This window comes from Scyliorhinus canicula, chromosome 11 (genome assembly GCF_902713615.1).
Source record: "Scyliorhinus canicula chromosome 11, sScyCan1.1, whole genome shotgun sequence".
In the NCBI taxonomy this organism is placed as follows: Eukaryota; Metazoa; Chordata; class Chondrichthyes; order Carcharhiniformes; family Scyliorhinidae; genus Scyliorhinus; species Scyliorhinus canicula.
In genome coordinates, this window is record NC_052156.1 from 139,683,948 (window position 1) to 139,710,565 (window position 26,618).

Below are 26,618 nucleotides of genomic sequence, written 5' to 3' on the forward strand. Positions count from 1 at the left end.
ATTTGTTATTTAACTTGTGTCTTAATGCATTTTATTTACCTACCAATGAATTAGTTAATACATTTCATAATACAGTAAACAAAGCAAAGATTAAATTTAATTTGTATGTACCAGGTTAGTGAAGCATGGATAAGGTTGCTGATGTCCTAGTACAAACTACTTATCATTTTTTGGATTCCAGCAAATATTTTGGTCAGATGTCTGAGACATTTGCCCACTGTATTTACCTTTGGTTGTATTCAGAAAATTAAATTGTTTCCAGAAAGCTAAAGTTGATAACTAAAGGGCGCGATTCTCCGCTCCCCTCGCCAGGTGGGAGAATTGCGGGAGGGCCACTCTGGCACCCCCCGCGATTCTCCCACACCCGCCCAAAATGCGCCGCTCGGAGAATCGCCGGTCGCCGTTTTTCACGGTGACCTGCGATTCTCCAGCCCAGATGGGCCGAGCGGCCTGACGATCCCGACCTGTTCACGCTGGCGGAAACCACACCTGGTCACTGCCGGCGTGAACAGCGTGCGACAGGTAAGTGTGGGGCTGTGGGGGGCGGAGAGAAGAAAGAGCACCAAGGGCATGCTCGTGAGGGGACTGGCCCGTGATCGATGCCCTCCGATCGTCGGGCCGACGTCTCTAAGAGACGCACTCTTTCCCCTCTGTCGCCCCGCAAGATCAAGCTGCTCCGTCTTGCGGGGCAGCGGAGGGGAAGATGGCAACCGCGCATGCGCGTCTGACGTCACTTAGGCGCCGCTGGGCGCGTCATTCTCGGCATGCCGCCTTGACGCTCCCGCCGGCCGAGTTTCTCCCGACGCCGCTCCTAGCCCCCTGGGGGGGGGGGGCAAGAGAGAATAGGGGCCGAGGAGCGGCCTCCGACGTCGGCGTGAAACACTCCGGGTTTCACGTCGGCCGTTGCGGAGAATTTGCGCCCAAAATCTTTTATATTTTACATTCAAGTTTCTGATTGTTTTTTAAAAATAAATTTAGAGTACCCAATTCATGTTTTCTAATTAAGGGGCAATTTAGCGCAGCTAATTCACCTAGCCTGCACATCTTTGGATTGTGGGGGAAAAACCCACACAAACATGGGGAGAATGTTCAAACTCCACACGGACAGTGACCCAGTGTTGGGTACTGGGACCTCGACGGCTTGAGCAGCAGTGTTAACCACTGCACCACCATGCTGCCCCAAGTTTCTGATTGTTGATGGAAATTACCATCCAATATGGATTCCTCAGATGTTGTCTGGAGGCTTTAGTGGTTTCCTTAATTTTCTCAATACTGCATCAATTTATTGGAATAATTCAACAGGATGTCAGAGTTCATATAAAAATATGCAATGACCCAGAGGTTATTCAATCTCTGACTTCAATCAGCTAAATATGACAAGAACATTTTACTGGAAAAAGATTGCACAGTAGCCTGATGATTTTGACATTTGTCTCTCAAGCCAGAATGATGATTCCAAATTAAACCTATTCAGATTTTGAAATTCAGTTCAATAAATCTGGTAATTTGCAGGATAGCAGACGAAAATGTCATGAAAATTGCTGAATAAAAACCCAACTGGGTCATGAAAATGTATCATGGTAGAGAACCTGTCACTCTAAGCTGGTTTGGTGTGCATGTGGCTCGAGTCCAATATGTCAGAATGTATATAGATCCCACTTTTATTATATTTAGTATGTTCCAATTTTTCAAATAGTTAAGAAGTTCTGATACTTAAAGAACAAAGAGACACTAATTTAAGAAAAAAACACAAATGCCCATTTCTGCTGGCAGGACTTCATATCTGAACGTGTCACTAATTTATCCAGGTAATTGGCAAGATTAGGGCCGGGATTTTCCGGCCTCATTGCGGGAGTACCCGCCATGGGAGATTCGGCTTACAGCCAGAACTCCATTCAATTTTGGCTGGACTGGATGATCCCAGCAGCGGGTGGGGCTGGAAAATCTTGCCCAAGGTTATAATGTCACTGACAATGGCAAAGCTTAACATTGAAAATGTTTATGACACAACCATTTACAGCAATAACAGGAAATGCCAGTAAATGGGAATTCCCTCAAGATCAGATTGACAGGAGATTTCGCTGGGTGTTAAAACATTGTGTGTTCATCCATCTATCATTTCTAATGCATGTAATATATTATATGACATCAGATATACAGCCTGACTGTCATTTAACATTTGACTTGAACCACTTTTGTCCTATTGTATGGCCATTATTTTTATGATGATGGTAAGAAAGGTCTGCAACTGGATGCACAATTAGACAATGTGACTCGAAGATGCCTGTCAACATATTTCAGAAATTTAGTTTAAAAGTTTATTGATGGCTAGGGTTGATTTTTTTAAAAATAAATTTTAAATTTGCCCCTGTTTAAGAGGCTGTTGAAGAGAAATGTAATTACACTTTTTGATGAACCATTTAAAAACATATGTTTGCAGGAAAATGGTAATACTGAGCTTCATCTGGCAACAGCTTACTTCAGAGGCATATGAAAAATGAAATGAAAATCGCTTATTGTCACAAGTAGGCTTCAAATGAAGTTACTGTGAAAAGCCCCTAGTCGCCACATTCCGGCGCCTGTTCGGAAAGGCTGGTATGGGAATTGAACTGTGCTGCTGGCCTGCCTTGGCCTGCTTTCAAGTCAGTGATTTAGCCGTGTGCTAAACCATATTAGTAACTGAAAAGAATTCATAACATTAAATTGGCTTTATATATATCTGAAAACTTGTTTTAACTGGGAAATGTGAAAATCCACAAATTACCTTCATGTTGCTTACTATTTCTATGACTCTGAAAAAGTACTCTGAAAAAGATAGCCAAACCACTTGTGGACTAATTCTGTTTTAATTGCATAGAATAGCACACTTTCAGTAACTTTCTATTTTTATTTTAGCTATAAATACATCAAAACCTAAGTGTTGGTCTGTGGATCTTGGTTTAATATAAATCTAATTTCCAACTTTTAAAAGACTAAGGAGAATATGGTGGTGTCTACTGTGATCTTCTTTGGTTATTTGTAATCATGTGCAAGTTATCCCATTTACTGCAAGCATGGGTTTGATTTAGAGAAAACTTATTTTCATGTGTTGGTGGAAATTTGTTGGATACAATTTCAAAATGCAATAAACCATATAGATTAATTAAAGATAAAAGACTCAAATACTCATGGTCATATAAATGCATCATTGAGTGTTTCCTTACCAACCTCATTGCACCATTCTTTGCTTAGCCCTGAGCATGCATTGCCATTGGAAATCTACTTACATCTTTTAAATTGTTGCAACAAATAAATGAAACAAAATGAAATGAAAATCGCTTATTGTCACAAATAGGCTTCAAATGAAGTTACTGTGAAAAGCCCCCAGTCACCCCATTCCAGCGCCTGTTCTGAGAGGCTGGTACGGGAATTGAACCGTACTGCTGGCCTGCCTTCGTCTGCTTTCAAAGCCAGCGATTTAGCCCTGGGCTAAACTTGCAGATTTCTTTTCAGTTTGTCTTCCTTCTATTTAATTATCATATTCAGCTATCTGGGGGACCTCTTGTTTTGTTTACACTTGTGTTCACTATTTTGTTTTGTTTACATTTGTGTGCACTATTTTGTTTTGTTTACATTTTTGTGCACTATTTAACTTATACTTTTAAAAGTGTAATCATTTTTAATATATTCTATTTTTTCTTGATTGAGGCATCATTCATTATTGTTGTCCTGTTGATTAATGGTGATGATTGTCAGGAAACTTAAATTTTAATCATAATGGCCAATAACCATCAAAGGCTCCATTGTTGTACACTGAACATTATACGAGATGCAAATTCCCCAATTTTACATTTGTTGGCAAAAGGTATTTGGGGGGGGGGGTGGATTTTCTGTGTCCCCCCCCCTCCCTCCCAGCGTGTTTCTCGGCAGCAGGAAGCAGCCTGCCTTGGGCCGGCGGTGGTCCTGCCGCTAACAATGGAATTTCCCATTGAATACACCCATCGCTGCTGGGAAATCTGCGGCGGGGTTTGTTATCGGTGGGACCAGAAAATCCTGCTGGAGAGAATTGCCAGAAAATCCCCCCCTCCTTATTATGGGGTTGCTGTGCTTTGGGATTATATCACTCAAAAATTAAGTGGATTCATGAGATTAGTTTCTGAGAATTGAGAAGGTTCATTTATGGAAGGTAGATGAAAGGTCCCCTGGAGCTTTCTTGATTGTCTTTGAAGGTTGGATAGAACAGTTGCCAGAAATTTTGTCCTAGATTGGCCATAGCTTTTTCTTTCTTTGGAGATTATGTGACTGGCAGGGAGGACTGATGGCACACTTGTGTTGTATCATGTCTGATGGGATAGGCTGGATAGACCATTTGGTCTTTTCATGTCCTTTTCCTACATTTGTCAATTCTTTGAGAGGTATGGTAACACATTGAGACAAAATGCAGTCCCTTACCTCATTCACAAGTTCTAATTTTTTAATAATTTAATAATCTTTAGTGTCACAAGTACGCTTACATTAACACTGCAATAAATTAACTGTGGAAAAACCCCTAGTCGCCACATTCTGTCGCCTGTTTGGGTACACAGAGGGAGAATTCAGAATGTCCAAATTACCTAATATCTCGTCTTTCGGGACTTGTGGGAGGAAACCGGAGTACCCGGACGAAGTCCACGCAGACATGGGGAGAATGTGCAGACTCCGCACAGACAGTGACCCAAGCCGGGAATTGAACCTGGGACCCTAGCGCAGTGAAGCCTTAGTGCTAACCACTATGCTACCGTGACACCCACGTTTATTGTCCTAATTACCACTGGTCATTTTTCACTTGATTTTACGTTGATTGAAGTCATCAATTGTTGCAGCATTGTTATCTTTATATGCGCATGGGTTTTATCATTGATAGACCGTAAGAATTAAGTCTGCTTCATCATTCGATCATGGCTGATATGTTCTCATCCCCATTCTCCTGTCTTCTCTTCGCAAACCCTGATCCGCTTATTAATCAAGAACTTAAAGACACTCAGTGACTTGGCTCCACAGCCTTCTGCAGCAGAGTTCCACAGATTCACCACCCTCTGGCCGAATTCCTCCTCACCTCAGTTTTAAAGGATTGTCCTTCAGTCTGAGGCTGTGCGCTTGGGTCCTAGTCTCTCCTACTAGTGGGAACATCTTCTCCATGTCCACTCTATCCAGGCCTTTCAGTATTCTGTAAGTTTCAATGAGATCTTCCCTCATCCTTATTTTTGTGAGGGCCACGAAGAATCCAGCACGAGTTTTCAGGATACAAAGAAATAACATTTATTTACAATAACATATATATACGCAGCAGCAGCAGCAATTATATTTAAACATTCTTAGCCTGACTGTTTAGCTTGCAGAAGACCCTTTTCCCTTGGCTGTTTGTTAATTCGAAATAGGCAATTTGTCTTATTTCAGATTATCCTGAAAGTAAATCACCCTTTTTTCTCGTTTATTTTTTATGTCCTTGGGTTTGGAAACAGGGGTTAACAACTTAACATTGGATGGATTAAATGCAGCCATGTAAACAGCCTCTGTGAAGTATCGGAATGTTTACTGCATTCAGAAAGTGCTGAGTCAATGCAAAATCTTGTTATATCTGTATGGATCCATGCAAAATAATTTGGTAAGAAGAGAAGTGGATTGAGGGCATAAAATTATTTTTTGTATTTCAGAAAATTAAAAAGTAACTACATTGATCTGTGAAATGAACATCAATTTATTTTTTATTATTTAAAAATTTAATTTTACTTGCTGTTATTTACACCTGTCATTAATTAATTTAATAGAAATACAAGATAGTTTGTTTAGTGGAACTGCTTATGAAATCTCACTACATACTATATTTCATCCTGATGAGCATGAGATCCAGCAACTAGTAGCATCAGGTAAGAAACATAGGGCAGAATTTTCTCCCCAATATGGGAGTGAGAGATGACGCAGACGGGTGTGAGTAATTTGGAGCTTTTGTTAGTGGTGGTTTGCCATTGCTTTCCACTCTTAGGGCAGGGCAAAGGGGCAGGTTTCAAGTCTACCTCAGCTGGGACGGGAATTGATTCCATGCTAATGCTATTATTCGGAACCTTGTGCTAGCCATCTAGCTAACTGACCTATCCAGCCCCTGAAATAACGTATGTTAACAGAATTCAAGCTTGTTTGTGAAGTCAAAACCAAGACACTGAGTTTTTAAATTACCAAGGAACTTTCAGTTTCATACCTGTCCTCTCCCCCCATTATCCCAGCTATCCCCAATTATACCTTTTTAATAAAACAAACATCAATAAATTAAACACAAATGAGGGGCGAGACTTCCGGTGACGGCCATATAATGAGTGGTCGCACACAGGGCAGCTCAGGCTCGAGGGTGTTGGTTTTGGCATTTTTCACCTGTGTATTGGGTAGATTTGGCAAAAAGAAGTTTGGTATGTTTACTAACTATCAGACCTAGCTGAAGACAGGGAAAGACCTGGCTAAGCAGTTTGAGGAGACTTGAGGTGCAGCACAATTGTGAAAATGGCGGAAGGGGAAGGGTCGTCATTGGCAGGAAAGCCTCAGATGGAGCAATTTATGAGCTTCATCAAGGAGGAATTTCAACAGCAGAGGATGGAGATGCACAGTGACTGGTCGAAAGCGATTCAGTCGTGGCACCTCTTCGCAGGTCCCTGCACCGGGTGGAAAAGTGCTAGGAAGCACAAGGGGAGACGAACCGAGAGGTGGAGAAGCTTGTGTCCGTTCAGACTGATCGTATTGTGTCATTGGAGGTGGTGATCCAGGCCATCTATGTAAGTCACTGCGTTCGAAGACGGAGGAGCAGGAGAACAGGTCCATATTACAGAATTTTCGGATTGTGGGGCTGCCGGAAGGTGTGGAAGGAGCGAGCACGACAAAATATATTTTGAGAATGTTAGCCAGGTTGATGGAGGAAAAGGTGTTGGACAAGGCCCCAGAGGTGGTCTGGGCCCATAAGTCCTTGAGGCAGAAGTCGAGAGCAGGGGAGTCTCCACGGCCAGTGATTGTGCGGGTGCATAAGCTTTTGGACAAGAAGGAAATCCTGAGGTGGGCTAAGGTGAAGTGAGTCTGGGAGGGAGGAGGGGGGGGGGGGGGGGTGGGGGGGCGGAGGGAGGATCAGCATGGTCATGGGCAGGGGCCATCTTGGATGGGCCCGGTTCAGAGTGGGTTTGGGCGAGGCAGAATCGAAGGGGGATGATAGCAGATGATAGAAGGGGGAGGGGGTGCAAGCCTCTAATAAGAATTGTGACATGGAATGTCCGTGGGTTAAACAAACCGGTCAAGAGGTCCGGGGTTTTTGCGCACCTGAAGAGTTTGGGAGCGGAGGTGATTTTCTTGCAGGAAACACATCTCTAGGTGAAGGATCAGGTTAGGCTGAGGAAGGGATGGTAGGGACAAGTATTTCACTTGGGGTTTGACTCAAAGTCGAAGGGGGTGGCCATTTTGTTCTGCAAGAAAACAAGGTTTGTCGGGGCCACGGAGGTGTGAGATCCAGGGGGAAGGTTTGTGATAGTGAGTGGCAAATTAGAAGGGACGTCAGTGGTGTTAGTCAGTGTTTATGCGCCTAACTGGCAAGGTTTGAAGAGAGGGTACTGGGGTGATTCCAGACGCTGATCATGGGAGGGGATTTTACATGAGTGATGAAGCTGAGGGTGGACAGGTCGAGTCCCAGGTTGTAGGGAAGATTGAGGATGGTGAGAGAGCAAGGAGGGTTTATGGATAGAATGGGAATGGTGGATCTGTGGAGGTTCAGGAACCCCGAAGAGAGGCAGTACTCCTCCTTCTCGCATGTGTCCAAGGTGTGCTCTAGAATTGATTTTTTTCGTGGTCAGTTGGACGGTGCTGATGGGCTGGTAGGGACGGAATATGTGGGAATTGTGATTTCAGACCACGCGCCGCATTGACTTCAGGATTCTGGCGAATAAGGGCTGGGATTCTCCAAGCCCCCGCGCTGCAATTGCGCCCGGCACGGGGGCAGAGAATGGGGTGTTGGACCCGCGATGCCTTCGCGCGATTCTCCAGCGACCGGAGGATCGCTGCCAGCTGCACGTGCGCAGTTGACACGGTGCCGGTCGGGGGACATTGAAAGAGGCCTTCCCGGCGATTTTACTGCGGTCGACTGGTCGAGTTCCCGCCGGCGTGGTTCACGTATGGTTCCACCCAGCGGGAGCTCGGCGTCGCAGCTGTCGTGGCCGTCCTGGTGGGAGGGTGGGGGATCAATCTTCGGGGGAGGCTCCACGACGGCCAGGCACGCGATCGGGGGCCACCGATCGGGCACTCGTAATCTCGGGGGGCTACCTTCCTCCGCGCCGGCAGGTTCGGCGCCGCAGGTGGCCGCCGCGCGCATGTGCGGACCTGCGGCCGGAAATGCAGGGCCCCATATCGGCGGAGGAGCGAGGGCGCTGCAAGGCCCCTTAAAGTCAGAGAATCACTCTGGACCTTTAAGAAAAAAGTCCAGAGTGATATGCGCCCGTTTTCTGGCGGGCATGGGGACATAGCCCCATTATTGGAGAATCGCGGCCAAGGTATTTTGTGAGAAGGTGAAAGTGGCAATTAGGGACTGTGGAGCTTAATCAGAATGCTAAGATATTGGCGGCCATGTTCTGTGAAGGTTTGAAGGCGGTGTAGGAACAGGAGGAGGAGGGAGGAGCGGTGGCGGCTGTTAGATGAGATAGTGGAGGTGGATAGGAAATGTTCGGTGGCCCCCACGAGGAATTGCTGGCGGAGATGAAGAAGTTGCAGGGGCAGGTTGACAATGGGTAAGGTGGTGGGGCAGCTGTGGAGGGTGAGTGAGGTGCTGTATGAGTATGGAGAGAAGGCAAGTCGTATGTTGGCCCACTAATTGTGGTGTCAGGCAGCATCTAGGGATATTTTACAGACAAGGGCGGAGAAGGGGGAGTTGGTGTCGGAGCCTAAAAGATAAATGAGGTCTTCAGGGGTACTAGGAGAAGTTGTCTAAGGTCGAGCCGGGAGAGAGGTGGGGATAAGGGGTGATCACTGGATGGGTTGGAGTTCCCACAGCTGGAGGAGAGGAAGATGCAGGCATTGGAGGAGCCATTGAGGTTGAGGGAGGTGATGGATAGTTTCAGGAGAATGCAGTCGGGTAAGGCCCCAGGGTTGGACGGATTTTCGGCAGAGTTTTGTGCCAGAGTTGGCCCCCACCTGTTGGGGATGTTTAGTGAGGCGGTGGTGAGGGATGAGTTGCTAGCAACGTCGTCTCAGGCATTGATTTCATTGATCCCAATGAAGAGCAAGGACCCACTGGAGTGTGGGTCCTACAGGCCCATCTCTTTGTTGAAGACTGATATACAAGTATTGGCGAAGGTGTTGGTGTGTAGGTTGGAGGGGTATGTGCTAGAGGTGGTCTCCGAAGATAGGGTAGACAGCTCTCCAGCAACATTAGGGGACTGTTGAATGTAGTTCTGATTTTGCCAGGTCTGGAGCAGGCTTATGAAAAGTTCTTATGCAAGTGTATTAAAGTGAATAATTAGGAATAAAGTTGTATTTTCAATCAACCAGACAATCGACTCTTATTAGAAGAAGGTAAAACAAAATCCCAACAGTCACCGAGTGCAGCAGGGCACCAAGGGCACCAGTACCCTCTGCACTCGGTGACTGTTGGGACTTTGTTGTACCTTCTTCTAATAAGAGTCGATTGTCCGGTTGATTGAAAATACAACTTTATTCCTAATTATTCACTTTAATACACTTGCATTAGACCTGAATCAAAACTTAGAAATTAAATAACAACAATACATCAACGGGTCAAAAACATGGAAAAAAAGCATGAAGAAATTATTTTCAAACAAACAAACAGATGGATGATTCAAGAATTCAGGAAGGCGTAAATTCAGGAACGAGACTTCGACCACAAGGTCATACATTTAAAGGAATCCTTATCAAGGTTGTAATCCCTCAGTTGCTCTATTGGTTTCTAATTCTCAGCTGAGACCTCCTGGTTTGTTCAAATGGATGTCTGTTACTTAGAGGATGTTTTTTTTTTTTAAATAATTTTTATTGAAATTTTTCGATACAAACATTTACCCCTACTACATTTTAAATTATAACACAACAAATCCCCCCTGGAAAATCCTCCCCACGCCCTCCCCCGCGCGCCTTAGAGGATGTTTTTTCAATCAAACTTAGCCATTACTTAAGATTGACTGATGTCCATCAAATTTGGCATCTACATGCACAGCCTCAGGAAAATAGGTTTCTCATGCCCCCGCTGGCCTTAGACCTTGCTGTAACTAATTAGTGGATACATTCTTACTGCTGAATACAATAGTCAATTCATGATATGAAACATTCACTGAAACAATATCTAAATTTCCAACTTTTAATATTTTCAATCTTTAGGCTATGCATTCAATTCGCACCTAAAACCATGAAAAAATCAAAATCAATAATCTATCAGTGACCAAAGATCAGGAGCGTGGGGCTAAAATGCAACCAAATGTTGAGGAGCAGCCCCTTCAAATAACTAAAAAGAGGCTGCAACCTCAGACAATGTACATGTGGAACATAGACTCCCCTTGTCTGCAGAAAACACATGCGGCCTGGGAGTCTATGAACCACCTTAACCCACGATTGCATGGCACTGCTGCATGCAACACCCTCCATGCCAGGTCCCCGATGAAAAATTGGAGGATGCCCATGTAGAGAACCCTCCATTAGGGACTTCCCCCACTGCCAGATGGTAAAACAGAATGCCACAGTGTATCCTGACCATGGAGGAACACTAAGAAGTGGAGTGGGTGCAGCAGCAGGCAATAGAGGAAACCCCTCTGAGCCAATGGAAAGGTACAGAGGGAGCATGAAGACTAAGGCGACTGAAGAAGTGTTCAGAATTGTGTCGACCCCGAAATTCATTGAGGTGAGGACAAAAGGGGATGAATCTGAGTCCTTTCCTGAATACAGACTGTTATTCAGAGAGCGGAAGGTCAGGGGTTATATTGAATACATGGCAAGGGCTGGGATTAGAAGACAGAATGGGTCAGAGGGATGGTAGGGTGCGGAGGGTCCTAGATATGCATTGATATCAGTAAATTGTTGGAGCTTGCATATTTTTGTCGGCATTTTATAATTTGAACAGAACTTTACCCTTTTACTTGCAACACAACCAAAAAATCCACTTCACAGGTATGTTGTCATGTGAGAGTACCCTTTAAGAAATGGGTGTTTAAGAAGTGTAACTTTAAGAAATGGAGCTGCTCATGTTACTGGAGTGATGTCAGAGTGTGGGTGGAGCTGAGCCCCACTTCTGCTTTTTAGCTTCAGTTTGAGAAAGCTTGGCTATGTCTGTGTTTTTTAGTGAGCTGAATCTGAAGTTAAAGTGAGCTGTACTGCTGTTGATCTCTGCCATCAAAAGACTATGGATCATTTGGGTGAACTCAGAATTGTAAAAAGGTCTCAGTATTGAATATAAATCTAATGTGCTCCTGTTTGAAGGTTTGTTAAGTCTTTTGGATGTTAAAAGGACAGCATACAGGTTATTTAGTGTTGTATTCTTTGGGGGGGGGGGGGTGCGTGTATTTGATTTACTGGTTGCTAAGATATTCACTGTTTGGTTTAAAAAGGTTAATATGAGTTCATAGAATTAACATTGTTTTGTTTTTAAAAAAAACATTGGTCCATTTTCTGCTGTACCATACCTGTAGAGTGAGCCGTGTGCTCCCCAAACCACAATCTATTAAAAGTTGTGGGTCAGGTGAACTCCATGATACACTTTGGATTCTCTAAACCCTGGCCCATAACAATATTTATAGTTTTCCTTAAGTGGGCATTGAATATACTTAGCTCTGTGACCCTTAGCTCTCCCACGTGTATGCTTCCATTGCTTTCCATTCCCAGTCTGGTAATCTTTAATCCCTGATCTGTCTTTTATGGTGAGGGTTTTTCTTGGTGATTCTCCCTCTAGCACAAGCTAGGCAAATCTTTCGGCCTGGTTTCAAATCCTCATGAATTAAGATCAAATCCTCATGCACGGCCGTGGTGCTCATTCCCCTCTCCGCCCCCACAAGCCACAAACGAGCATTTGGCGCCCATGTTCACGACCAGGTGTGGTTGCCACCGTCACCGTTGTGAAACCGGTCGGGAACGGCAGGCCGCTCGGCCCATCCGGGCCGGAGAATCGCTGGTCGCCGTGAAAAACAGCGACCGCCGATTCGGCGAGGGGGGGGGGAAATCGCGGGGGGGCCAGGGCGGCGTGTCGTGAGTCGCCCGGCCCTCCCGCGATTCTCCCACCCGGCGTGAATGAAAGGTAAATGAAAGATACAGTTTTTAAGGCCAAAATGCATGGAATCTACTTTTACATATGTATATTCAGTAAGATGAATGTGATAATTGTAAGTCGATGCAGGATATTCAGTAATTAAAGGTAACTTGAACTTTTTCATTGGGATGAATTTTATGGGCCATCCATGAGGAGGAAAATAAGCAGGTGGACTCCAGTAAATTTGGGTGGTAGTCATGATTCTATGGGTGGAGGAGGTTTTGAGTGGGCTACCTGTCCTTTGCCCAATTGAGTTATCAAATGGGAAATTAATACCCATTTAATGGCCTTAACCACATCTGCTCTGACTTCCATCCATGTGCAGCTTGGTAGGTTTAACCCTGCAGGGTGCTGGTCAGTGAAGTTGGGGTGTGTGGTGCCTTCTTCCTTCTATCCTGGTTCAACCTTGTAGGGTTCTGATCAGCGAATGGGTTATTGTTGGGTGGGGGGGAGCGCCTCTCTCTTGGGCTTCTTGTGTCAATCGGTGGCTCCTCTATACCTCCACCAACCTTCCACGGTAAGATTCAGATTTACCTGGCTTTTGGGTCTTCTGGGCTCCTTGCAATGCCAGCAGCACCTACCAATCCTGGTGTGGTGCAGAGCTGTTGGCCTTTGATTGACAGACAGCACGAGGCAGGAATTCCTGCTGGAGACTGATGGAGGTCCCTCCTCATATGAACTGTAGACCTTCACCTGAAAAATTTAAGTGGGGTGAGCCATCCAAGTAGATGTGGGCTTTCCCCGAAGGAGTGCAGGGAGCCCACCCTCGGCATATTATCCAACTTGAATCTTGTCGTAAAAATGTGAAAATGGACTTTTATTGTCATTTCTCCCCATTTTGTGTGCCTGTAATTCCTTTCCCTTTACACTGTGCTCGCTCCAATATTTGAATATTGCAAATTGTCTCATCTTCCAAGAGTGTCCAATGTGTCTGTGCACACACATGAGTTGGGAGGAGTTGCATTCCCGCCTAAGAGCCTGAAGCATGGATTCTAGTCTCACTCCGGGGCCTGTTGGTTTGTTCATAACATAGTGAAACAGATTGACTATCAACCTTTAAATCCTTCCAATATGTTTGTGGCAGGCAGTAAGAGCAGCAGAGACTCCTGGTCAGCCATGCTTGATGTAGAGTGGCATCCTTCAAGCTATAGGGCGTGATTTAACCACCCCGTTGCGACAGATCTGAGCATGTGAGAAAGGCCAAAATCGAGATTTGCGCCGGGTGTGAATCAGTTTGTTATCTAGTCGGTCCGCTTCCGATGGCAAGTTATGGATCATGTCCAAATATGGTGAGCATTTCATTAACCCTCATTTGCACTAATTTCCATCTCATTAGCGAGATTATGGGTGAATGCAACAACTTCCCGGTAATTAACTGACTCCCCAGTAAGAATTCACGGGTGTCATTTAGTACTCCTTTTTAAAATTATGAAGCTGGCGCAATGGCTGCTGAGGGGTACAGAGAAAGTGAGTGGCCATTTCCATTGGTGCCCCACTCCTTGGGGAAGTGGAGGGTGAGGGGCTTTTCGTCGGTGAGGCCTTCAAACCATTGTTAAATATTGTGGATACCCATAACAGGGGCAACCACAGCTGCTGCCTATCTTTCCTACCAAATGCATCAAGGACAGAGCTCTGGTCTTGGTTCTATGTTAAAGGTCACTTTAACTCCTTTTGACTGAGAGCAGACTCCAGCTTCACTGTTGAAGGCTATTGCTAATGAGGAATTGGCTTTGTTAGTTGCCAACGCACTTCACAGCTTTCATGTGGATTCTTGTGGGTACACATGCCATGTCTCAGATGATGATTAATGCATCGCATTTCAATCAAACTTTGAAGCCTGAACAGTTTGCCTAAACTCTAGATGCGTCAGCGCCTTAGATATAGCAGCTAAGAATCAAACACTCAAGAGCTGAGCATTGGCACTGGGGATATCTTCGCAACTATGACCAGGGGAGAGCACCTGAGCATCGTCTCCCTAATATTCCCAGCAGATGCTTGGGATCTGGGCTCGAGGGGCTTCAGCTGTGGCTGGGGTGAGTGCACAAAGCGAGATTTTCTAGCACAACTGGCTTGGTGGATAGCACTCCGAGAAGGCAGGACACATAAGGGTGGTGCAGGTTTGAGGGTCCGGGGGTGGAAGCCCTAACTGACTGTCCATCTCTTTCCTTCTCGAATTCCTTCCAGATATACAAAATATGGCTGGTTATGTCGGCCCCGCAGAGGCCACCCTTGCGGTGCTGGTGGCTGCCCAGGCAGCCAGACGCCAGAGAATGCGGCAGCAGGGCGATGCAGGTTGGAAGCGGCACCCCATGTGCAGGGGTCCACTGCACACCCTGAAGACCTGGCTGGCCATCAGGTGGAATCCAGAGAGGGACGCCAGCGACAGCTCAAGGTGTACATGTGTCGTTGTTCTTTCGAGGAGATGACGGACAGCATATGTGGCAGGGGATTGTGTCTCAACAAAAAGTGCGGTACCTTTGCCACATCCTAACGGACTTGGCACCCCATGCAGGAGGATGACACCTTCTCCCGCTGTCTGTGAAGGTCACTGCAGCCTTGAACTTCAATGCAACCGATTCATTCCAGGGTGGAGCATTTCCCAAGCTGCAGCCCACAAGTACATTCATGAGGTCACGGATATCCTGTATGCCAGGCATTAGACCATATTAACTTTGAGCTGCACATGGCCCACCAAGATGGCTGAGCTGCAGAATTCTCAGTCATAGCCAGAATGCACCAGGTCCAGGAGGCAATAGATGGCACGCATGTTGCCTTGCGTGCACTGAGGTATCAGGGAGTGCCCTTCATTAACAGGAAGGGGTTCCACTCCCTGAATGTTCAACTCGTGTGCGACCACCATGTGCGGATTATGCATGTGTGTGCATGCTTCCGAGGGAGAGTGCATGACAGCTACGTTTTGAGACACTCTGAAATACCCTGCATCTTCGACGACCACCTCAAGATGATGGGTTTGCTCTTTGGGGGTAAGGGGTACTTGCTGAGGTCCTGATTGATGATGCCAGTGCGGAGGCCGGAGACGGAGGTGGAGACCCGATAAACGAGGCCCGTGTTGCCACCTATGTGGTCATTGAGTAGTGCCTTGGAATGCTCAAAATGCAGTTCCGATGCCTGGACCGATCTGGTGTACACTGAAGTACATCTCCCAGTGGGTTTCCCGCTTTGTGGTGGTCTGCTGTGTGTTCCAATGTTCCGCAGCAGCAGATCGCCATGCTGTAGGAGGAGAAGGGACATTTGACCTCGTCTAAAGAGGAGGAGGAGGAGGAGGAGGAACTGGACCAGAAGGGCTGAAGGACGAGCCCAACGGGGAGCTGCAGGAGGTGCCAGAGGATGGTGGACAGACAGTGGCAAGGGTCTGGCAGCCAGATAGGCCCCTCACCTCAGCCGATTCTTCTAGGACAAGGCTTTTTCCATCAGCCGACATCCCCCCAACCAACAACCCACAAACAGCCCCCCCCCAATTCCCTGGCCCTCCCCATCCGACTACCCTGTTCCACCATCCCAGGGGCTGTGTAACATCACTCCAGGGTATTGGGCCTATATTGACACTGTCAGCGGATCACAATACAAGGCAGGAGAGTGATGATAACCTGTAGCGAGGTAAGATCTGGTGCTCATCAGTTTATGCAAAGTCTGACTCCTGTTTTTCTGTTCATACCCACCACCTCCTCAGGCCATCGAGGGCTCTTGCCTGGGGGTCATAGGGTGGGGAGAGCAGAGGACAGCTGGGGTTGGGGATGCAAAGAGGCCCATAGTGATGCAGTTGAGGCTCCTTCATTAAATGCTTTCAAGATAAAGATAGTTTGTTGAAGAATAAAGGCATAAAGGTGTTCGGGTGGGAAAGTGGAGCTGAGCCCACAAAAGATCAGCAATTATCTAATTGAATGGCGGAGGAGGCTCGAAGGGCCAGATGGCCTACTCCTGCTCCTAGTTCTTATGTTCTTATAATGTAACAGAGGCTTCCCATGTATTAGGTGTAATGTGTTTTAATAGTGAACATTTAAAACCCACGTTGTTCCCAGCTACAGATAGTGCCCCCCCCCCCCCAACATCTCTTAGTGCCTGCTCAGTGAACCTCAATCTTCTTCATCTTCCATGCTCTACCACTGTGTCTAGGTGTATCTCTGGAATGCACATCAGAGGAGGTGAGGCAGCTTGCAGGTTCTCACGCCCTTTGGCCTTTGATGCCCTTGGCGGGCGTCCTCTGAGGGGTCTGGAACTGGAGGGCCTCGATCCATACCTCCCTGTTCTGCCCACTGACCTCGAGAAGCACCAGTGTCAGGAGCGTAGGATTGGGATGAGGTGGAGACCACCGTCATCTTCCTGGTGGCAGGACCTGGGTCGGCTTCCAGAGCTCCCTCCTCCTTGGGGCCCTGGGGATCACCATGGGATGGAGAGGCAGCTGGAGTGAGCTCCAGAGGCTTCTGTGTCATCTGGCTCTGCGCCTCCCCGTTGCCTGCACCATGGTGTTGCCACCCTTGGCAATGCTCGCCAATGACTGGGCGATGCTCTGCTGTGCCCCAGCAACATCCACCTGCATCTGGGACACGTCCTTCAATGACTGGACATGATGCCAAGAGCCTCAGCCACGGTTGATGCTAACTGAGCCACACCTGGGCACCACCACCACTGATATTGTTCTCTATGCTTTCAAGTACCGTTGCCACCTGAGCAGTGTTGGCCTCAGTGCCATGCATTGCCGGTACCATCTCCTGTGCCTGTAGCCTTTGGGACTCCTCCAATCGGCTATGCACTCGCTAGAATATTGCTGAACCCTCTCATGAATCTCACCACATTGCCCTAATGTATGCATCAGCTCTGGATAACCTTGCCCAGAGGCCCAGCATCTGACTGGGACCCAGCTGAGTCCTGCGATTCAGCAAATCTTCGACTGCTGACTCCCTTGGATGTTCCTGCCTCCACCTGATGTGCATCAGCAACTGTGTGGTGTTCACCAGGTTATGTCCCAGAAGCCTGTCCACTAATGTCGCCCGCTGATGTGTGTGTCTCTGCGCTGGTGGAAGATGGGGGTGATAGTTGTGACGTGTTGATGGTGGTCGCCTCGAAGCTGTCCTCCGAGGTGTTCTGTTGGGTGGCAGGAGGAGGGGGCGGCCTCGGATGGCCTGGCCACTTCAGATAGAGATCCTGCAAGAGAATGGACAAGTGGAAAGGAAAAGATAATTTTGTCTGACATAAACAATTCACTTGAAACAGGTCATCTGGGTGAAGGGGCAGTGGATCCTCATTTCTGCAGACTGCTGACTGCTCTCTCCAGGGGCCCGTTCCTCATAGTTGGCTGGGACTCTGATGTCTGGAACCCAACGGCGTATCTGGGCAGGTGGCATGTGCGGGCACTGTTCCTGAGCTTGGAGGGGTTGTGCCGGTAGATGCCGGGTGTGCTCGGAGGTGGGGGTTGGGGGGGGGGGGGGGGGGATGCCGGAGGTCTGGGGAAGGCGGGCGAGTCTGAAATCAGGGGGCTAGTATTAATTTATTCTCACAGGGGTCCTTCTAGTCATGCTGCCGAACTGATGGCATTTGTGGTGTTATGACCTCCACGAGACCTATGGGCTTGGAGAAATCAACCTCCCCGTGTGTCTCACTGAATATGAGCTCCCCCGTTAAAGGAGCAGGGAGCCTTATATCATCCATAGTTAAATTCTGTATAAAGTCGGTCATGTATGGTACCAATAGTTCAGACCCGGTTGAGATCTGGTGTATATTGTAAATACTCGCGTGTATTAATAAACTAAGTTTTCTTATATCTACTCGATCTAAACTCATTTGTGGTCCACAAAAGGCAGCCTTTTGTTGGTCCTCCGACCCCCTCGGGGGAACAGTGTGTCCCATCTGGCCTCCATGGCATCCATCAACCTGGTCAGGTCGGCGTCCTCGAAGCGTGGAGTAGGTCTACGTGCTGCATGGTCGTGTGCTGATGGTAGTACGTTCGGATGGAGCGTTTATGGGCAACTCCCCCTTGTTTGCCGGGAGCTGCCAGGCATGGTTCCGGTGAATCCGCTGGTGGGGCAGCCAGTTCCCCCTTGATGTGTGTGGGGGTTCATTTTTGGCACTAATTACCATTAAATAAGGGCTCGGCCATCGGGAAGCACTCGGGAAGTCAAACCTGATATGATATTCAGAAATTTTCCGATTAAAACATGTTTATTATCTTTGTTTTTCTCCCCACAGATGCTGCCAGACCTGCTGAATATTTCCAGCATTTTCTGTTTTTAAATCTTTCATTTGGCATTGTAGCAAAAATATTTAACATCTCCTAGAGGTAGGAAGTTGGCAGTTGAGTTTGTGAACACAGTATCAGTGTGCTCAATGTATAGCCAGCATCTGTGACTGGGTGAAAAAAAAAGGCTGTCATGGAGAGGGTGAGGATACATCGAGTAATGTGAGGTGGTGAGACATTGACTCAATGAAACATAGCCTGAAATATCACAAATGCCCATGATTTTTTGTTTGCTTTTCTATTGTAATTGGTTAATGTAGTTAATTAATAGAATTATGTTTAATAAGGGAAGTGGGGTGAGGATAATGTGTCACTTTGATACAGTACAGATGAAATTTAATCTTAGGATAGTGAGTTAAAACTGCAGACATACAGTCATAATTTTACACAGTATGAGGCTATTTATCTCATTGTAACTGTGTTGACTCCCTGAAAGAGATCTCCACTTAATTCCATTCCTTTGTTATTTCCTTTAATAAAAATATTTTTCAACTTTCTTCTTAAAAGCCAGGATGGATTCTGCTTTCTGCTTAGTTTCATGTTTTTTTCTATTCTGATGATCTCCTGAGTATAAAATTAAATATAAATTCTCTTAACCTTTCCTTCCTTTTGGTGATAAATTGATGCTCTCCAGTTACTGACAGATGATAGTGGATTTTCCTGATTTTTATCTCATCAAAATCTTTCAAATTCTGAACACTTTTGCTCATTCTCTCTGTTTGGATGACAATGGACCTAGTTTGTCTCTTCTGTCCTCATAACTAAAACCTCTAATCATCATGGTTAATCTCTCTATCACCTCTCTGATCTTTAATGTCTCTCCTAAAATAAGGCAATCAATATTCTAACTGCTGTCTAAGCAATGATTTGAATGGATGTAGCATTATCTAATTGCAGCTGCATTCTACACATATATCAATAAAAGTTAGAGTGCCATGTACTCACTTTATGCAGTTTCAGTGACTTCCCCTCATTTTAAATTTGTGCATTTGAGCCCTAAGATAACTTCACTCCTCTGCTCCTTTCAGCACATAACTCTACACCCTATTTTATGTAATCTGCAAATTTTGATAGTGTGTACAATGAACTGCAAACCTGTAGTGTGTATAATAATCCTGAAACGGTCCCCATGGGGACAACATTCTTTGAATGTCTCCATTAGGCTGCGTACTTAGCTCCCTATACACACACGATTGTGTGGCAAAATTTTGTTCCAACTCCATCTACAAGTTTGCTGACGACACGATCATAGTGGGTCAGATCTCGAACAACGGCGAGTCAGAATACAGGAGGGAGTTAGAGAACCTAGTGGAATGGTGCAACAACAACCTATCCCTCGATGTCAGCAAAACTAAAGAGCTGGCCATTGACTTCAGGAAGCAAAGTACTGTACACACCCCTGTCAGCATCAACGGGGCCGAGGTGGAGATGGTTGACAGCTTCAAATTCCAGGTGTGCACATCACCAAAGATCTGTCCTGGTCCACCCACCTCGATGCTACCACCAAGAAAGCACAACAGCACCTATACTTTCTCAGGAAAAAGGAAATTCGGCATGTCCACGCTGATTCTTAGCAACTTTTACAGATGCACCATAGAAAGCATCCTATCTGCCTACATCGCAGCCTGGTGTGGCAACTGCTTGGCCCCAGACCGCAAGAAACTTCAGAGAGTCGTGAACACAGCCCAATCCATCACACGAACCTGCCTCCCATCCATTGACTCGATGTATGCCTCCCGCTGCCTTGGGAAAGCGGACAGCCTAATCAAAGACCCCTCCCACCCAGCTTACTCACTCTTCCAACTTCTATCAGGCAGGAGATGCGAAAGTCTGAGAACACACATGAACAGACTGAAAAACAGCTTCTTCCTCCTGTTATCAGACTCCTAAGTGACCCTCATATGGACTGACCTGATTAGTACTACATTCCTGTATGCTTCACCGATGCCGGTATCTATGTATTTACATTGTGTACCTTGTGTTGCCCTGTTATGTATGTTCTTTTTATTTTAGCTTCTTTTCATGTACTAAATGAACTATTTGAGCTGCTTGCAGAAAAACACTTTTCACTGCACCTTGGTACACGTGACAATAAACAAATCCAATCATTAGATTTATTCTGTCCTTCTAAACAAATTCCTATCTACACTGCTATGTCCCTTTTAAAATCATGGGCCTTAATGTGTGAACAAGCTTGTTGCTGGCATTTTCTTTCGCAATAATCACTGTGATTCCTCCAAAGAACTTTGCTAACTTTGTCAGATATGACTGGGCTTATACAAATCTATTGACTATCTTTAATTAACTCTTTCATAGGGACATGAGAATACGAATAGACCATTTACTCCCAATCGCGGACCTAGTTTGTGGGGCCTCATGCTCATCTTCAGTTCTGCCCCCCCCCCAAACAATGTCACACCCTTCCTCCAATCACGTAACGTCACGTCCCTCCCGATCCACTCACCCTTACCCCACAGAACTTAGAGGCATAAGCCACAACATACACAAATTGATTATTGCTTAACTGATTGAGTGCTTTTTAACTTGTCAAAATATGCCCGTATGAATAATTGCTGAATTGAAATTCAAGCTTACCTCTTGTCAGAATGATAGTAAAGATGGTCAATATTGCGATGTGTGCATTGAGGCGAGAAAACATGGAACTTGCCAATGAGCAACGAGATGAAAAATCAGCCGATGACATCACTGCAGCACAGGCCAGTACAGGACAGAATGAAACAGTCCAGTGAAGGAGCAAACACTCTGGGCGAGATTCTCCAAGCCCCGCGCCTGGCCAGAGAATCCCCGTGAATGGGCCACGCTGCCCCGAGGTTCGCACAGCGCCATTGGCACCAGCATGGTTGGTGCAGCGCCAGTCACGGCCCGCTCTACACGGCCGGGCTGCCGATTCCCAGGGCCGGATGGACCGTAGGAAAAGAGCCGAGTCCCGCCAGTGCCATTCTAACCTGCTCTGAGCCGATGGGACCTCGGCGTGTAAGGGTCGGGTGGCAGACTGTCGGGGGGAGGGGGGGTCCGACCCCATGGGTGGCCTCCGATGTGGCCTGGCCCGCGATTGGGACCCACCGATCGATGGGCCGGTCTCTGTGACTGGGGGCCTCCTTCCCTACGTGCCAGCTCCTGTAGCCATGCGCCATGTTGCGTCGGGGCCGGTGCATTTAAGGAGGCCACTACGCTTGTCCTCGCTGGCGCCGTTGCAACTGCGCATGTGCGGATCCTGTGGCGCCCAGTTCGTGCCGGGATCTGCAGCTGGAGCGGCGCGAACCGCTCCAGTGCCATGCTGGCCCCCTTGAAGGGGCCAGAATTAGACGTGGGAGCAGCCCGTTCATGTTGTCGTAAAACGCAACGGCGTTTACGACGGCGTGGGCATTCTGCTGCGGGATTGGTGAATCCTGCCCTCTACCATTCAGCATATTTCAGAATCTCATTCAGTTTCAAAGGTTAACGCCCTCACTTCCTTTCACAAAATAGAAATTCACATGATTGGAGTGCCTGGTGAGTCCAAGTCCAATATTAGTGGCCCTGTCTGCAGGATTCCGTTCTTCTTCCTGAAAAGATTTTTGAAGGCCAATCTTGAGAGCGATGGTGGTAAGAACTATCAGCATGTGACTAGCTGTAGCCATTATATCAGATCAGCAATGGTCCATTTTGAAAAAAACAGAATGTAAAAGGGAGATTATGGAAGTTGGACAGATTTTTAAAATTTTCTTGCTTTATTCCTTGTTGGCATGGCAATTTAGATACCTTTTTTCTATACTTTTTCTTCACAAAATCATCAATTGCATCATTGTAGATAAAATCTTTTAAAGACGCACTTTCAATTGTTAATATTGTTGAACTTGTCAAATGTTCCTGACTCATCATACTTGTGAATCATTTAAAACTCTTTTCTATGTAGAAAAAGAGCATTCACTGGAAGCATTTGTGACTGTACTGTTATTTTCAGGATGGTTCCCAAATTTGGAAACACTGCCTGACAACCTCCATGTACAACTGTGTACAAATCAGTGGGTGATCTCGAAGCACATAGCTCATCATTATCGATAAAATGCATCTATTGTTTCACTTAATCTTCAAAAAGATGTGTTTTTATATCCTCTGGATAGAATTCACTCAATTTCTTACTGCAGTGACTATAAGCATTTTCATCCAAACTTCTGTCGGAAAGGACACAATATAATCCCAACAGTTTTCTTCAGAGATTCACTTCTACTCTGCAATTGCACCATTATTGTGTCACACATGACATTGACAGTCTCGCCGATGATCTATTTCCATTTTTAAGTGATTTTGTTGTCTCTAGTTTCATCAATAAATATGCATCTGATCATCAAAGGCACCTGTATATTTTGTTAATGTTCATGCCTTTGCTTCCACCGAGCTATAGTCATTTTGAACTAGCATGACAAAACATTTAACTGAGGCTAACACTTGTGCAGCATTCAATAAAGTTATAACAACATTTTTCAGCAATTTGCTGACAGCATTAATTCTTTGAAGTAAATGGTTCCACAAAACAGTAAAAACAGCAATATCATACTTTTCAAACTTCTCTGCGAAGGACTTTTCTTCAGCTTTCACACGTGGTTTTACTGAATTTGATGCAGCTATGCCTGATAAGGTTTCCTTTATATTAACAAAGTTCATTTTCAAAGACAAAACGGTATCTGCACAAGTGGACCACCTGGTGTCACAAATTCTTTTGACTGTCAAATGTTGTCCATTTGCCTTCCCAAACATGATTGCAATATATTCCCCTGATGTGTGGAAACTGAAAAAAGGCATGTACGTTTTGAACAAAGTCAAAAAAATGTGCAGCTTCCTCATATGATTCAGCTGCAGAGCTGCAGCTTAAGTTCAAGGAGTGACTGAAACGTGGGCTTGCATTGTTCAGTCTTGTTTGTAGACCTGAAAATTTTCCTGTCATACTTTCGGCATTATCAAAGCTCTGCCCACGACAGTTTTTGATCTCCAAAGTTAAATTTGCTATGATTTCCTAAACAGTTGTCTCCAGACACTAAGAAGTGTGAACTGTCCCTGTAGCAACTTGAGGTCACATAGGTATTTCTGGGAACCTAATATCATAATCCAGATACCAATTAGCCCTCATTCAGAATATTCCTCAACCCACTTTCATCTTAAACATACAAAAAGAAATACAGACCTTTTCCAGCACATGGATCAGTAGAATCATCGGAATCATGTTTTATGGAAGGAACAGTTGATAGATAATAGATAGACTAGATACAAGAATTTGCAATTGGTTAAGAACTGCACACACCTAAAAATGAGTAACTTGAACTTTATTGTTAGCCTGTTTCAAGCCACCTTTATTGTTTTAATGGATAGGTGACATGCAAACACTAAGGCCTGGAGTTTTGCCATGGAGATGACAGCATCTCAGATGCTCACTTAACACTGCATTGACACAGATTAACATAATGCCGAAGGGGATGATTGTTAGATACTGTATTCAGAACCTTTACCCTTCCACCTACCGTGTTTTGTTGCTATCTCTCAGGGCGCAGGTACACATTTGATACTTGCTCCTGATACTCACAGCCTAATACTGTCATGGTAGCCAAGTATGGCCCGGGGAAAAGAAGTTATATGTGGGGGATGTGGAGTGAACAAGATAAATTAAGTTTATCTTCGAAGGTTTATCTTCGTTCTTAGAATGATAAGAAAAAAACAGAAAGACTTGCATTTATTTGGCACTTTTTACAATTATTGGATATCACAAAGCTCTGGATAGCCAATGAAGTACTTTTGAGATCTCTTCACTCTTGTAATATGGGAAACGTGACAATCACTTTACACACAGAAAACTTCCACAAACAGCCATGTGATAATGTCCAGGTAATCTGTTTTTCTGATGCTGATTGAAAGATAAATATTGACCAGTGATAATTTCCCTGCTCTTCTTCAACATAGAGCCATGGGATCTTTTACATCCAGTCAAGCAGGGAGGTGGACCTTGGTTTAACACCTCATCTGAAAGCCAGCATCTATAACAGTGCAGCATTCCCTCAGTACTGCACTGGAGTGTCAGCCTTGATTTTTATGCTCAAATCCTGGAGTGAGACTTGAACCTGGAACCGGGTGACTCAGACCCAAAAGTGCTACCAACTGATCCACAGTTGACAACCAACAGAGTTCTAGTTTTGGAGTCGGGTTTTGGGGTGGGATGGGAGGGTGGTCTTAATGCAAAGTAGTTAGTTCATTTCAGTTCCTAGCTCCAAGTCAAAATGAATCAGCACTGATGCAGTTCTTGGGGGCATTCCGTGAGTAGGAGAGCATGTGCTTCTGCCCTACCAATGGAAAGTTTCTCATGGTACTTGTATATGCATGCTCAGCAGAAAATCATCAACCTAGGTTATTTTTCTTAGGTGTGTGGAAGATGCATATCATTGGAAGAATTAAGAAGACCCTCCAAGGTAGGTAGTCTCTGTTATTCACCCGCCATTCAAAAACGCAGGTATTGAACCACCCTTCTGTAGCTGAAGTGGTCTGGTATTATAGTGTTTGGCATGTGCTGTTGGAAAATTATTTATTTTTTAATCCTAGTTTCAATTCAACTTCCAACATTTTAGAAGATATTTTTACATATATCCAGTACATCCTTGACGTTTGTACTACGCACCACATGTGAATGTAATATTAAACATTCCATAATGTCAAATTTTAGTATTGACTATTTTTAGTTAGCTCAGCTTGTATACTTTAATTGTTGTGTTTCCTTCAGAATATATAGCCTTTGCGAACTTTGGTTGTACGAAAAGGGAACAGAGAACCAGAAAAAGTCCCCACTTAAATCCCTACACAGGTCATGGGTTCTAAAGAGTAGAGCAAACTTCTGTATTGATAAATTCAGGATATAAAGCAAGTGATCTTTTCGGAAGTAATGTGATACACAGGTTTTGAAAAAACTCCGTGAATTAATTAATTTCTGTTTATTGAACACCAGGGCATACCACTCACAATGCATAGTGTTTGGGAAATTCTCTTCGATGTTTTGATATATTTTTGAGTTCTGCTGCTATATATTAATCAAAAGAATGTTATATAGAATGACTGCATTCCCTTGGTTAGCTGATGACATCTTTTGGCATTTGGATGAGAGATTAATTGTGACAACTATGCAATAGGTATGCATTTTGGAGTTTCATTTGTGTTTTGACTCAGAATGCCAGGAGACTTACATGTCTGTAATTGTAGGGAGTATTATGGCAAGAGTCATGCATTGTTTCCTTTCCTGCAGGAAGGATGACATCACTGGCCCAGTCCTTGTAATATGAATAACGGTGTGGCTAACCACACACTGTTATAATGGACAACATATGCAGTTCAAAACAAAAATCTGGAAGTTGCTGTCTGGCTTTCCCTGCTTTTTCACAAGCAAAGTCACACTGGCACCTTGATGATAAACTTGGCATTGAAATCCCATGTAGAGATGTGAGTTGCTGAACTTGCACATCCCGTCCTGAAGCGGTCTTTAGGAGTGCATAGGCAAACACATGGCAAGTGTAAAGTGTGAAACCATGCATTTTGGAAGGAAGTGTGTGAAATGGCAATCTAAATTGAAATATTTAATTCTTTTTATTAGTGTTTACTTCAGATGTGTGTAAGATGAGTTACTATTGTCTCTATGAATGTTAATCCGAGCTTTTTCAAACAGCTTGAATTTGAAAGTATTGGTACTGTTATGATTTAATTATGTGGAAGATAATGGAAAATCTCATTGGCCCCATTTTGCAATGCATACAAAACTTGGTGGGTGTGATTTAACCATCACGTTGCACCTGGTGCAGATCTGGGTACACCGGTTAAATAGCGGGAAAGACCGAAATCAAGATCTGTGCTGAGCGTGAAACAGCTTGCCATCTGGCTGGCCAGCTCCCGATGGTGAGTTCCAGATCAGGACCAAGTATGGCAAGCATATCAGTAACCCCAATTAGCACCAAATTCTATCTCATTAACGAGATTAAAGTCAAAACGACCTCCTGGGAATTAACCGGCTCCCCAGCGAGACATCACACAGGTGTCGTTTAGTACTCCATTTTAAAA

General features: G+C 45.2%; 1 protein-coding gene across 16 annotated transcripts in view; it reads left to right on the forward strand.

Moving 5' to 3' along the window:
* magi2a (membrane associated guanylate kinase, WW and PDZ domain containing 2a) overlaps positions 1–26,618 on the forward strand; it is an 886,652-nt gene that overhangs the window by 21,808 nt on the left and 838,226 nt on the right. For 12 of the 16 annotated variants that reach the window (XM_038811518.1, XM_038811520.1, XM_038811516.1 and 9 more), the window contains exon 2: positions 24,941–24,988. The exons of the other annotated variants lie outside the window; for them this stretch is intronic. In XM_038811518.1, coding sequence (XP_038667446.1) covers positions 24,941–24,988 — 48 coding nt within the window. The remainder of the gene's footprint in view (positions 1–24,940; positions 24,989–26,618) is intronic. 16 annotated transcript variants of the gene reach the window in all.